The sequence below is a fragment of the Microtus oregoni genome, unplaced genomic scaffold (assembly GCF_018167655.1).
Source record: "Microtus oregoni isolate MIOR12 unplaced genomic scaffold, Mior012 000080F_ref0000499, whole genome shotgun sequence".
NCBI lineage: Eukaryota > Metazoa > Chordata > Mammalia > Rodentia > Cricetidae > Microtus > Microtus oregoni.
In genome coordinates this window covers 295,177-309,672 of record NW_024544538.1, presented here as the reverse complement: position 1 = coordinate 309,672, position 14,496 = coordinate 295,177, and the positions used below count along the sequence as shown (strand labels likewise).

The window sequence follows — 14,496 nt, the reverse complement described above, 5'->3', positions numbered from 1 at the left end:
AAAAATACAAGTGTTCTTTCTCTATTTGAGACCTAAGAATTCACAACCTGTATTCATGGATGACATAATCTATATTTATCTAGAACAGAGGTGATGTGGGATATGCGTGCCTGACTTATGAATTTCTTCGTGGCTTTTCTTCTTTGGATGCCCTCTTTGCTCTACTGTCTCCTCAGTTCTCTCCCGTTTACTGACCACTCATTTTTCAAGGCTTCACTCAAGTTTTTCCTCTATCCATCCTTCCAGGGCTTACACAGGTAAAATCAATTGCTCTGTGGTGCTTGCTGCTCTACTTTGCTTTTGTTTCCTTTGAGACAGAATCTCACTATGTAGTCCACACTGGCCTCACACTGGTGGTGATCCTCCTGCCTCAGCCTCCCAAGTGATGATGTTGCAGGCTTGTAGAGGTATGCCTGGATTCTAGCATTTTTAATGGAATGCTATTAAAATCACCCATTCCCTTGAATGTGTTTTGTTCATGGCATTCTGCTGGGAGAAAGCAAACTTCGTGTTTGTCTTGGTATTTAGTACACTGCCTGGCTTGGTGTTCAAGAAATATGTCAGAAGAGAAGGGCAGAGAAGAAAGGCAAAGTCGTGCGACGCGGGCAGTGTCTAGGGTCAAAAGTGAAAGCACAAATGAGCATGTCGTCTGTTTCTTGGCACCAGTTCTCTCTCAAGCAACTGGAGTCTTCTCAGCAGGTGTCATCGCACGGCACATGGACTCTTAAAATATCGAAGTGGCCTTGGGGAAAAAGTAGTGGAATAGGAGATTTGCTTGTTTTCAATGTTGAGTTTCTGTCCCTTAGATACTCCAGCGTGTCTCTGATAATAGCCTTGCAACGAGTGTCTGTCATTACTGTACGCTGTTCATGACCTCTTAAGTATAGGCGTAACAAAACCATGGACGTTTTTCTACCACAGTGTGACAGGACCTCGGCCGAGCCAGTTAAAGGTTGATGATTTTACACAACTGCCTTTCTTAGAGGTCCTGGCAACAACTTCCTTTTCCTCAGTGTGAGCTGATGGCATAGTCACTTCCTATCTGGTTTCAACTGCCAGTTTTTTTTCCTGTTTTTAACTGCCACCTTTGACTAGAGCTGTTCACTTGAGAAGCCTATGAATTAAAGAACAAGTGGCCAATTTAATACATTTTGAAAAGTCAACTCAGAAGGGAAAATATCACCTAAAATGTCAGTTGAGCATCACTTCATGGGGACACATGAAAAGGCTCTCTCCTGTACCTAAAGTCTGCACTCCAAGGAGCAGAGAAGCTACCCCAGCTTACTACAAGGAGCCCAGCTTCCCAAATCAGTCCTCCGGGGAAATGCCCGTCAACATCCTTTCACAGAAGCCTCTCCACTATCCCTATCAAGGCAACACTGTCATTACGAGGTGACCTGTGCAGCAACCAGTGTTTCTTTTTGGCACCAGGAGAGCTGAGTGCGCCTGTCTAGGTAACTGCAACTCTCCAGCATGATTTTGTCACCAAGGAGGGAGAAGGTAGCCAAACGGGAACCAGGGAAGAAGCCATTCTACCTTTGGCCCTATCATACAACAAAAGTATATGCTCAACTATGTTCATGGCAGCATTGTTTGTAATAGCCAGAACCTGGAAACAACCTAGATGCCCTTCAACGGAAGAATGGATGAAGAAAGTATGGAATATATACATATTAGAGTATTACTCAGCAGTAAAAAACAAGGACTTCTTGAATTTTGCATACAAATGGATGGAAATAGAAAACACTATCCTGAGTGAGGTAAGCCAGACCCAAAAAGAGGAACATGGGATGTACTCACTCATATTTGGTTTCTAGCCATAAATAAAGGACATTGAGCTTATAATTCATGTTCCTAGAGAAGCTAAATAAGAAGGTGAATCCAAAGACAAACACATAGGCATCCTCAGGAATATTAACCTTCATCAGGCGATGAAAGGAGACAGAGACAGAGACCCACACGGGAGCACCGGACAGAAATCTCAAGGTCCAAATCAGGAGCAGAAGGAGACGGAGCACGAGCAAGGAACTCAGGACCACGAGGGGTGCACCCACACACTAAGACAATGGGGATGTTCTATTGGGATCTCACCATGGCCAGCTGGCCTAGGCCTGAAAAAACATGGGATAAATCCGGACTAGCTGAACATAGCGGACAATGAGGAATACTGAGAATTCAAGAACAATTGCAGTGGGTTTTTGATCCTACTGCACGTACTGGCTTTGTGGGAGCCTAGGCAGTTTGGATGCTCACCTTACGAGACCTGGATAGAGGTGGGCAGTCCTTGGGCTTCCCACAGGTCAGGGAACCCTGATTGCTCTTCGAGCAGATGAGGGAGGGGGAATTGATCGGGGGAGGGGGAGGGAAATGGGAAGCGGTTGTGGGGACGAGGCAGAAATCCTTAATAAATAAATAAATTAAAAAAAAAAAAAAAAAAAAAAAAAGAAATAGACACGTGTATGCAATTGCCCAGACTGCATTGCCCTCTCTCAGCTCTGGAACCAACTGATACAAGCAGTGAGCTCTTTACGTTTGGTGCCCAAGTGAAAGCATTTCAAAGGGCTTCAGCACGCACGTAAAGAAATGCTACAAGCAAGAAGCTGCTTAAACAACATCTGCTTCCACCCACCTAGTCTGTTGCTGTAGTCCCCTCGGTAGCATCCGGAAGTAACGCTACTGACAATAGTCTGCTGCGCAGAGTCTCGCATACTTTGCTTTTCTGTTACAAATGATACCGTGGCAGACTACTGTGCAAGCCCCCAAAGGTCTAAGGTTATTCTGGAGAATTCAGCAATTACACAGGCTTAACATTCTCTGACTCAGATTGGATTCCTTAGAGTTTTTGCTCAGGACACTTGTTAGAACAAAGGTTAGAGCTATTATATCATGCTTTCCAATCTGCTACCTGCAGAGAGCAGAGAGAAGACTGGAGATATCCAACATGCTTTTACAAAACAAAAAAAAACCCTTCTGGGTATGGTGTTGCATGCTTTTAATTTTAGTACTTGGGAGGCAGAGGTAGGCAGATCTTTGTGAGTTTGAGGCCAGCCTGGTCTACACAGTGAGACAATGTCTCAAAAACACTCAAACAATGAGGACAACAACAGAAACAAAAAGATCCTCGAATGCTTTACTTCAAAAATCAACTCAGTAGCTTATAGCATGAATCCAAATATCCATATCACACTGGATGGTAAACTTCAAGTATAACACAAGTAATTTCCTTAGGTTGACTATATTTCAATAATTAAGATCTAGACAATTTGTCATTACACGTTGCACATTTTATATAGTTCAACATATATATTAGGCTTAAAATACGAAAATTCATACTGTGAGGCCTTTTTAAAAATTTTGTGAACTAAAGGCTCACACTTGTCTTGATAAATTATTATGTTTGAAAGCTCTTGGATAATGCCTGGCTATAAAAATATGCTCAATGACTATGTTTTAAGCAAACCAATATTTTCCTTAAACTTTTCTGTTTGATATTATTTTGAAGTAAAATATGCAAGTCTCGTGTGTGAGGGAGAGTGGGTACCAAACTTTGTATTTCTTGCCATTATGTTCACATTTTGGGAAAAGGTGTTTTGTGGTACAATGATGACATAGTAGTATTGTTTTGTTTATAAGACTCACTTGACATGTTTTCATATGATTTTTTTTTTATTAAAGACAGCACACTGGGATAAAATACCCAAAGAACATGGATTCCCAAGTGTGTTACTTGATTAGTAGTGCCTCTAATAAAGAAGGTAGGACATGGTTTCTTAAGTTTTGGTATCACTGACATTTCAAAGGAGATAATTCTTTGTTATGCACCCCTTGCCTCTACCAACTAGAGAGTGGTAGAATTCCCACATTATTTATTATACCCAAATATTTTTTATCAGAGGTAAAAATTAATGCTAGTTGAGAACCTACATATTGGTTATGAATCAGTCCATCAACTAAATATTTATAAGCATGAATAAAGTTAAATATTTAATATTGAAAGTATGATAAATATCAGCAAATGCAATCCCTAGATATTACATTTTATTTAGTTATTTATTTGCGTGTCTTTGCATGCATATGTGTAGGCCTACCCTTGCCATGCCATGCAAGTGGAGATCAGAGGACAACTTTCTCAAGTTGGTTTCCTTTCACTATAAAGGTCCTAGGGACTGAACTAAAGCCCTCAGCCTTGTTGGCAAGTATCTTTAGCTGCTAATCCTTCTCACTGGGAAAGATAGATGTTCATTTTTTTTTTAATTTTGGAGGGATCATGGATACTGACATGGAATTTATTTGCTTCGCTAATTCATCACATACTCTTCATTTATCATAGAAATAAGGTCATATGTATCAAGCAAGCACTAAATTCTGTCTAAGGTGCTGTGTTATAACCCATGAGGCTACCAAAAAAAAATCATCAGATCTTTTGTCTGTCCTCATGGAACATTTTCCATTGAACTGTGGTAATACATTGCAACACACAGGCTGGGGGTCCCTAATCTGAAATCCAAAATGCTCTGAAATTTTGAATATCAACCTGATGCTTGTGTAAACAGCCCCATATTTGAAAAACTGGATTTGAGACACTTCTCTCAAGCACTCAGATGAGAGACATTCAACCTGTATTATTGGATTCTGGACAGACATCTTGAAGTAAAAGTCAAGCATTATATGTGTGTGCACGTAGATGTGTGATATTAAAAGCAAACTATAATTTGCCATTTTACTTTAAAATCATGAGAAATAGTGTTATGTGTGTGGGGGGTGTCCTGGTACTCATGATATTTGGATTATTTTCAAACATTTATACCTTCAAAATGTTTTATGCACATGTTCCCATATAGCACACACATAATATAATAAAAACATAAACAGAACCATAAGGAACCCCAAGGAAATTCCCAAATGTTCTTTATCAATAAGAGCCATAACGAATGGCTTATTCAAGCTCCACACATCTAAAATAAAAACACTCATCTCAGTAGTCTAGACCTCAAAGTTTAGTGTTAATTGTTCCGTATTACTACATCATTCTAGGCTAGCATGATGTCATTTCTCTGATACGTTTAGAGCTCACTTGTTTACTAGAATCATATGACATTCTCTCAGGTAGTTATGAAATTTAAGGAGCGAGAAAGAACACAGTAGGCCAAAATTGAATGGTACAACATATAAAAAAGTAACCAACTTCAAGTTTAACCAAGAGCAGTGCCTACGAGTTTACCCTGACAACAATACAATAAAATATAGTGTCCCCAGAATACGCCTAACAACATCAGCAAATCATTCTGAGGAAGTGCATTCCCGCAATCAACAAATATTTAGTGAGGATCTACTCTGTGCCATAGAACATTCTAGGCTCTGGGAATACAGCAGTAAACAGCAACAAAGAGCCATCATTCTTGGATAATTTCCATAGAAGAGAAACTGGATCTCTAGGGTTGGTGGGCAAATAAAAGCCTTTCAATGCCTGAGGTAAGAAGAAACAGCAACAATGTGAGCATTGCTTCCATGCACACACAGTAGGATTTGGAAAGTTTGCATGGAACAGCTATGAAGATTGCATGGCGGGTCTAAGAAAGTTCCGTGTCCTTACTTGAGGTGGGTCTTTAGTGATGGAGCTAGAGTCACGTGACTAACTCGAAACCTGATCTAAGAATCACTGTGCCATCTTGTCGTCTCAGATCTCGCTAACAGTGCAAATTCTTGGGCTAACTCTAAACTTGCAGATTCAAAACCTTCACTTTGAAAAGATCCTCTGAGCTCAGCATGGTGGCACCTTTAATCCTGACATTCAGGAGGCAGAGACAGGTGGATCTCTGTGAGTCTGAGGTCAGTCTGGCCTACATAGGGAGTTCCCGGATAGCCAGCGCCACACAGTGGGACCTTGTCTCAAAAAAAAAAAAAACCAACAACAAACAAACAAACAAAAAACAGACAAAAAGTAAACCAAGAAGGAAACTCCTTTGAGATCTCTATGGACATTAAAGTTTAGGTGGCATTGCATGCTTCAGGGTAGGCTACTGTAAAGTGTGTGTTAGACTAGTAAAAAATAGACACTAGATTGGGGCCTACCATTGGGTAGAAATAAAGAACACTTAGAATTGGGGACCTGTGAGTGAGGAAGAGGCAATGCTATTGTTTAATAATCTTCCAAGTAAACAGAAAGCAAACAGAAGGTAGTAAGTAGTCAGGGGGGACCGCGAGGAGAATTCTCTGATGCATCACTTTTTAATTGCAATATCTGAGTCAAATATTTACTTGGGTGAGCCTTTTGCTCTATTTGTTCAATGGGGGAGAAAACAGTGTGACCCAGATGAGCTCCTGTCACAGTAACTCATTCCAAAACTCAAAGTCTGAACTTTAGGGGTCTCTGGCCCAAAGCGAATGAACTCATTAGTAATAGCTGTGTTCACAGTAAGCAGCTACTTTCCTTAGGGAAAAGTTATAAATGAAGGCTAGCATTTGTGGGGCGTCTACTTAGAGTTTCCACCCAGTGTGTTGGAAACACAGCCTCGTAACAAACTGTAAGGTGTGTCCTCATTTTCGTCTGGCATTTGACTGTTAGCCCCTCCTATGTACACAAAAGAGCTTCCCTAGATTCCTGTGAGTGCTACTATTAGCAGTCACTGCTGATTTTGGGTTCCCGAAAAGGGGCTTGCCTTGCTCCTGGAGTTGAGCTTAAGTTGGAAAAAAGGCAGAAGTCGCTGCTGTGTATGCTGAATTCAGCTGTCTGTACTGCCAAAGATCTAATCTCATGCTCCTCGCCTCTGCTATCCTCATTAATTTCTCTGCCAATAGGTGATCCGTTTCCCAATCGCCTCTCTTTTACACACGCAGAAATTGTGAGAAGTTTCAGCCAGGTCATTCCTCAACTAATAGCCTAAGGGAGGGACAGGCTCAGGTTAAAGTGACTTACTTGAGGCATGTATAGGGGTAAGAAAGCTGAAGAGCAAGAGGGAAGGAACCTATGGCGTGAAGGAGCAGGTGTCTGGCTTGGTGGCCCCACCCTCGGCCAGGTGGGGGAGCCAAGCAAAACTTTTGCAACTCCAGACCTCTGGGAGGCTACACGCACCCCAGCTCTGCAACGTGGCCTCGTTCATCCGGGTCGCCCTCACATCCCCCACCCCACCCCTCTCTCGCAAACTCTTCTGTTCTTTCTCCAGGCCCAAGTTTCTCGATCCAGGGCTCTGCTGCTCCCCCCAAATCCGGAGAGCCTCCTGCTTCTCTGACTCTAGCTACTTTAGCCAAACCCCTTTGCAGCCAGAAGCCTCCGCTCCCCCGACACCGCCCGGCAGCGGGGTGGAGGCAGGGCCAACTGGGGAACCGCCCCCAACCGCCTTCCAGGCTAAGCGATCGGGCGGGTTGCTGGGGCGCCTCCACCTCTTCTTCCTAAAGCGGCGAGGCGCAGCCGAGCGGCATCACTGGAGCCCAGTTCCCAGCCACTGCCTCACGTACAGCCCTGCTTTCAGGAAGAGGAGCAGCACCGCAGTTGGCCACGACCTCGGCGGGCGGGCATCTGAGAGGTAAACTGAGTCCCAGGGAGCAGTGCCGCGAACCGCTCACCTCCCAGGAAGGGGGAAGGGGTGGGAGAGTGGAGGCTGCAAGCCACTAACTCCACTTCTCTGCGTCCTTCCAGGCCCGGATCGAGAAGCCTGGGAGAGCAGCCGAGCTACCCCCGTAGGAGGAGCCAGTCTGAGCCCAAGGCGCCACCACCGCAGAAGCAGCGCAAAGTAGCACTCGCCTCCATGGCCCACTCACCGGTGGCTGTCCAAGTGCCCGGGATGCAGGTGAGAAAGCCCAGGCCTCCTCTGCCATCCACGTGACGGCTCCGGAGCCCTGCTCTGGGCACCAGGGACCAGGGGCAGCCACCGCTCAAACCTGAAGGCAGGGCCGGATCCCTCTCCAGGTGACCCCGAAGTAAAGCTCGAGGTGTTTCCTGGCGTCCGGGCTAGAAGGTGCTTTGCACGAGAGAGATTGGGACGACTGGGGCGCGACAGTAAATGGGGGCTGGGGTTGTGGGGAGGGGGGCATGATTAAAAACAGGCCAGAATCTTAGGCACCTGTGCTTGTTGGCTCTTTGATAGTGGCACTGTTGGGGACTGGGGGGGGGGGGGGGTTGGCCCAGAACTTAACCTAGATGAGACGGGGCATCTTGGGATGCGTGGGCTAAAACACCCCAGCGTTGCCCCTCGCTCGACACACACAGAAGTTGGGGCGGAGCAAGACCAGGAGTGGTGGTGGCATTGAATTGGGTTCTTCCTGTGTGCAGAGAGAGAAGAGCTAGATGACTTTTTTCATCTCTTGTGCCACTTAAAGACAAACTTGTATCTCGCTCCCCCACCTGGCCCAGGGGATAGTTCTGAGAGGAACGCAGGAGCCTATTCTGAGTACCTGGGTGATGACTTCCCAGGCCCATCTCCCTGTCTCTGATAAAGTGCTGAGCACATGGGTTGAAGCTTTTGTCCAGTGCAAAGGACTACTACTGAGTGGGACCCAACTTCTTATTCAAAGTCTGTGCCGTTTCCCCCATTATATTATAATTTTATTAGACAAAAGCTATGTCAACAGTCTTTCTACACATCTTGTTTATTTTTTAAAGCACTATAATATTTTAAACCATTTACATTTGACCCCCGCCACACGGTAGCCTAAACAACCCCTTCATGAATAATGGGCCAGAGGCTAAAAACACTGAAACGGATTCCCTGTGATCTTCTAAATATGCTAAGCCAAACAAACTTTTTTTTTCAAGTTAGAAAATGTCTGGAACTTTTGAGTAGCTTATGCTTCTAGTAGGAATCAAAACTTTGGGAACTGGAGATTCATTTTACTGCTTGCTGCATGCGATTCATCTTTTGCCTTGGAAATTGGTCTCGTTTTACCCATGATCACAATGGTGATTTAAAAAAAAAAATCCTTTCTCCTCAAAGGGGCCATTTGTGTAGGACATACAGCTTCCCTGAATTTAGAGCAGGTCTCAGTAGAGACTCAGGAAGTTTGCCTATATTTAATAAAATTACAGAAGGGGAGGGAAAGAGATGTGAAATAGGAAATACTAGGGCTTTTTATGGTATTAATCCATTTAAGCTTTTCCCAGGGCCCCCAACTTTTTTCTCGTGGTTCTCCTGGAACTAGCTCTCTTTCCCCTAACTACTCTGCCCCGCACCCATTCATTCAGTTCTACCTTTGGTTGTTGCTGGAGAAGCAGACATTTGCAATAGGAGCTACGGTTTTGCTCTGTTTGATCTGGAACACAGTGTGAACTTTCCCCTGCCTGCTCTTCTTGCTATGATGTGGAGAAGTAGAGCTTTACATATATAATGTTTGTCGCGCGGGGACTCCACGCTTCTTTCTCTATCCATTGTGTGCAGGCGCCCGCCTGCTCGCATCCTCACTGGTACCCCCTCATTCATCAACTCTGTGATTCTGGGGGACTCTGTGTGCTCAGGAGAAAATGGTTTCTGGTCTTTATTTCATTTGTCTTGACTTTATTTGATTTATGTGGTTTCTGGTCTTTATTTAATTTGTCTTGACTTTATTTGATTTAGATGGTTTACGAACTGCTTGCTGTTCAGCATTTTTGTATTGCTCCTTGCTTTGTTTAATTATCTAAGCTGGTTATTTCTTGGGTTTTCGGTTCTTAAGGTGGGTCAAAATGGGAATCACATATTTGAAATGATCAACTTTGCCTCGCATGGTATGCCTTCTCAAAGTTGCTGTTATTTTGTCAGACTGTGGTTGCACAGGGCAGGCATCCCATTTTTAGCCAAGACACAATGATTGTTGATTTGCTACCCTCTCCATCTAAATGAAACAGCAAATTCTGAAATTATTTCCATTTTTCTTTCTAGATGTGGTTCTGAAGTACTTGCTGTAACATAAAAAACAACAACAAAAACTTTTTCCGTACTTGAAATTATACAGTGACCTAAAAAAATTCACAGCATGCAGCATGACCCTTTAGTCTAGAGTATTTTTGTTTTCTTTTGCAAAACTATGATGTGGAAATATATCCTGGGATCATCATAGTCTCCTAGAGTTTTGGTAGAGTTAGGAACAAGCAACTTTTAGGTTGCTTAAGTAGTAAGAAGACTTGATTTTGCCATGTGTTCTTTAAATTAATGTGGAATATTTCCCCAAATCAGGGTGAAGTGACTGACCAGCCTGTACGTTTTTAACTGTTTATGTTGGAGAGTTATGAAGATTGACGGGAAAAAATAGTTTTCCAGAAATTAAAAGCAAAATTACATTCTCCATGATGTTTTTCTCCCTTTGAGGAGTGATGAGGAGCAGAAGCCAAGCTACCTGCTCTGTCACTTAAGATTCCGCATTGCAAACTTTTCAGACAAAGACATTTCTGTTGCCACTGGTTTAAAATAGAAAAGAAACTTGGAGTGAAGGAAGAAAACTCAGGATTTGGTCCAATTCAAACTCATCCTTTATGAAATTAGTTCCTCAAAATTTGGATTGTTACTTCTCAGTACTGTACTAATAATGAACGTTTTTGTTCTGTTACACTCAACGTCTAGGATATGACTTTTCATATTTAACTTGTGCACTTTTTAAGGTTTGTAACTAAAGGAATTTTCCATCCAGGAACTGTACTCTTGAACCACATTTAAAGTACAACCTTAAAAAAAACTCCAATAAACCTGTTTCTTTCCACCCAAATATTTACTCTTCAGTGATTTAAAACCCGGTTTTGTCTTTAAAGTTGTCAGTTAAAAAATGATATTTGAAAGTTTAAGATATTTCCCTTAAAGCTTGTATTAGTGTTTTTATTGAACTGTGGAAATAAGCCTTGAAAGTATAGTCTTGCATTAGTGTTTTTAAACAAATATGCAAAAGCAATTTTCAGTCTTTCATAATGTTTAGGTAAGAGAAAAAAAGTTAGATGTTCAACTGAGTATGAGTTACTATGTTTGTTATGCTTTGTGCTATGTCTCTCACTAGCAAAACAAATTTGCTTACTTATAGAATTCTAAAATTAGCTCTTCTGTACCTTTCCATGTGAACGGGATAGTGCAGCTTAACAGTGGCTGTTTGAGATACCAATGGAAATGGAATTTTCATATTAATAAATACTTTGAGAACTTTTAACTAGGGAGTAAAAAGCATTACCTGTCACTGGTGAACCCAGTAGTGGCTTCTAGGAAGGACCAATATAGAAATATATGACCCGCCCTTAAAGAACTATCAAGCAATACGAAGTCTGTAATCTTACCTCTCTAAGTATAAAAAGAGGTTATGAATAGAAGAGTTGAAGACTTTCGGAAGGTCAGTTGACCTTACAGTATTGTTATGACTTAGGATAGACATTTCCAAATGAAGAAACACTCTTAGCTAAGGTATACCCTCACATATAACCAAGGGCCTGCCTGCATGTTTAAACATACATACACACATGCACATACACCTTCTTTGAGAGTGGGATAAAATCATTGGGGTGAGATAAAGTTTTTCTCTAAAGAAATAATAAATGATAATTTTGGAAAACTGGAGTGAGACCGGATCATGGTGGCCTTTGAATGCTAGGGAAAGATTTAAGCATTTGAAATAGCCTCGCACATTTCTTGATAATGGTACTCAATAACCACAGCTATGTATAGGGGATAAAACTCCATATTGGATGAACGAATGTACTGAGGAATTACAATATTTAAGTCAGTTTGATCTGCAGAGGCTCTTTTGGTAGGACAGTCATAACTATGCAGATAAAATGGATCTTTTATTAACAGGTTGCCTGGCATATCTCTGGGTGGCTTAAAGAAAAAAGAAATGGCCTGACTTAATAATTAGTTGCAGGGGGAGAAGTGATACAAGTACAGTAGCTGGAGGAAATAAGAATGTAATACAGACGAGGTGGACCTGGCCGGAAGCCGGTGATTTCTGTTCCATGCATGTGAATTTGGAAGTAGCAAAGGGATGACACCATACGAACTCCAACATAGGGTTAGAGATGCAGAACTGGAGCCTTAGCTCCTCAGTAATGATTTACTGAGTGTCTCCTATGTGACCCAGCATTTTACTTGAAGATAAAAAGACGGAGAACCTTTGAGATGAAAGCGGGTCATAACATCAGTGAGACTGTGGAAGTGAAGGCCCTTGCGGGACAGGAAACACAGGTGGTCAGTGAGGATGCATGCGAGGATGAGAAAATCTGGCAAGATAAAGAGGGAGTGATTAGTTGGGACAAAATCTTTAGTAACTGTCACCCAGAAGCCTGAAGTGAAGAGATGACTTGTGGTACCAGATTCCAGTATGTGGTGGTGTTGTCTCCTCATTTCTTTCTCATTGATCAGTCAGCTTTGCTGTGTGTCATAGCAAGAGGTTGGAAGCATGACCTTGAACTTGGGAACCCTGTGTTGAGTGGTTGAAACTGAAGCATTAGGTAAAATGACAATAGCTGGAACAAAATAATCCGAGCCAACTTTATCTTGGAGGAGGAGGAGTAGGTGCAATTTGAAGGCTCCACACTAGGGTCTGTAGGCTGGGGGATATTGGGGGAAAGTAAATGGGAATTGGGCAGAGTATAGCGTGTGATGTAAACGGTACAGAGGCTCTAGAAATGGTACTTGAATAAAGAAGGCCCCCCACACACTTCCCATTCTTGAGCCATAGGAAATGAGAGCTTATAATTTGCCTGGTGTTTAGGAGCCAGTGAGCATTGTGGTGCTGTATTTTTTTATTCTTCCTTTTTTTTCGGTTTAAGGTCATCTTTATTTATGCAATTATGCTCTCATCCCTTTAAAATGCCAAAGATTACATAAATGTTCACATATGCACAAAATGGCTGAAAACTACACAAAGCTGTTAACACTGTTACCTCTGAGAAGTTGTTAAGGGGATGAGAGTAGAGAAACTTATTTTAAAAACCTCCTGTGCTCGCTTCTTTTTTTTTTTCCCCCTGAGAATTACTTGGTTTTGCTTCTCTTTGCTTTGTGGGGGGTTTCGTTCAACTCACTGTGGTTCACAGAATAGGATTAGCTAGTCTGATTTTGTGCAACTCCCTTAATTTTACCCATTAGGAAATGGATCCAGAAAATGGAATGGCTTATTCAGACACAGCCTGTACTAGTCTGAATCTGCCTTTCTTTTACCTAACAACCTTGTACAAATTGCCTCCAAAATTGGGAATAATAAAAGCTGCATTTTTTTTTGCCTCAGTGAGAGCTTGTTATGATGGAGTTATCTGTGGAGTATACTTGGAGCTCTCTTTGGCTTGATACCCCCCTTTTCTTTTCAGTGAAACCAAATCCTGACCACTCCACTGCCCCCAGTCAGATCCAAGCCCTATGCTCTGTTTCCCTTATTTTCTACCCTGGGCTACTCTCGATAATAGCTCTAAACTCAGTTTAACTACTTCCCACCAAGCAATCCTATTTGATCTGCTGTGTTAGTTCCAATTCATTAATCACTGCTTGGCCAAACCTTACCTGACTTTTCAGGTCCCAATCTTACTTTCTCTATGGACTTCCTGAGAATGTACCAAGCTGAAGAACCTTCCATTTTCACACAATTTGTGTCTACTGTCAGAAGCAGACAGTGCCCAATTTATATCCTGTCTTCAATTTTCTTTGAATGCGTTTGTTTGAGCTAAAGAGATGTTTCAGTCTGTGGGCAAAGTCTTTGTCACCAGAGGACTTCAGTTCACAGTCCAGCCCCACATGAATACCTGGTGGCTCTGACTGTCTGTGATGTGAACAGCGTTTGGGATGGGCATAATATACATATGGAAAAGTAAATAAGCTGTGTGTGTCTCCAAAGCTAGGTTGTAGATTGTTGAAGCTCTGGACCACTCCTTTTACTTTTGTTTATACCATTATCTAGGAGCTTTTACATAGATAAAATAAAAATATAAATGATAGTTATTAAAAATACATCCATGAGTCTTTATACATAGAGTTGGCAGCAAACGTACTATAGACTATTTCTGCCTTTTAACTTTCTGGCTAATTTTGAAGTAAGTTGTGGAATGCTTATGTTGTGTGGTCCATGTGGGCAGTAGAGACTTTGCATTCGTTGAAATGATTTTGGCGAATACTATAATATGTAAGCGTGATGTAGTTCAGAACAATTCAGCTATCCACAGTCTGACACTGTTATCCGCTTGTTGTCCATGTCTTTGTGAGAAAATGAGAGTCTCGCGGATTTCCTTCTAAGTGGGACTGATTTCTGATTTCAGGCAAACTTTTGTCTTTGGGGAAAATGGCTTCCTCTGTCTTCATCTATTCGCTTTGCCTTTTCATTTGAGCTGCCTTTCCGTTGCCCCTGTAGGATTGTTTGGTGATTAAGCCCTCACACCCTCTTTGCATCTTTGATCTGTTCTCCTGTTGCCTATGCTACTTTCTGAGGCTTCTTTATTTCCTAAACCCAGCTATCACATTTGAATTTGATAGTTTCATCCATATCAATGTATTTTTAAAAATATTTATTTTTATGTGTGTGAATGTTGGCCTGCATGTATGTAAACGTGTGTGTACCACATGTGTGTCT

At 42.1% G+C, this 14,496-nt stretch overlaps 1 protein-coding gene across 1 annotated transcript in view; it reads left to right on the top strand.

The window, feature by feature from the left end:
* Window positions 1-7,372: 7,372 nt before the first annotated feature.
* Stk26 (serine/threonine kinase 26) overlaps window positions 7,373-14,496 on the top strand; it is a 55,321-nt gene continuing 48,197 nt past the window's right edge. Inside the window, exons 1-2 of the mRNA XM_041642880.1 lie at window positions 7,373-7,523; window positions 7,637-7,787. Of these exons, the coding sequence (XP_041498814.1) occupies window positions 7,746-7,787 (42 nt within the window). The 5' untranslated portion in view covers window positions 7,373-7,523; window positions 7,637-7,745. The remainder of the gene's footprint in view (window positions 7,524-7,636; window positions 7,788-14,496) is intronic.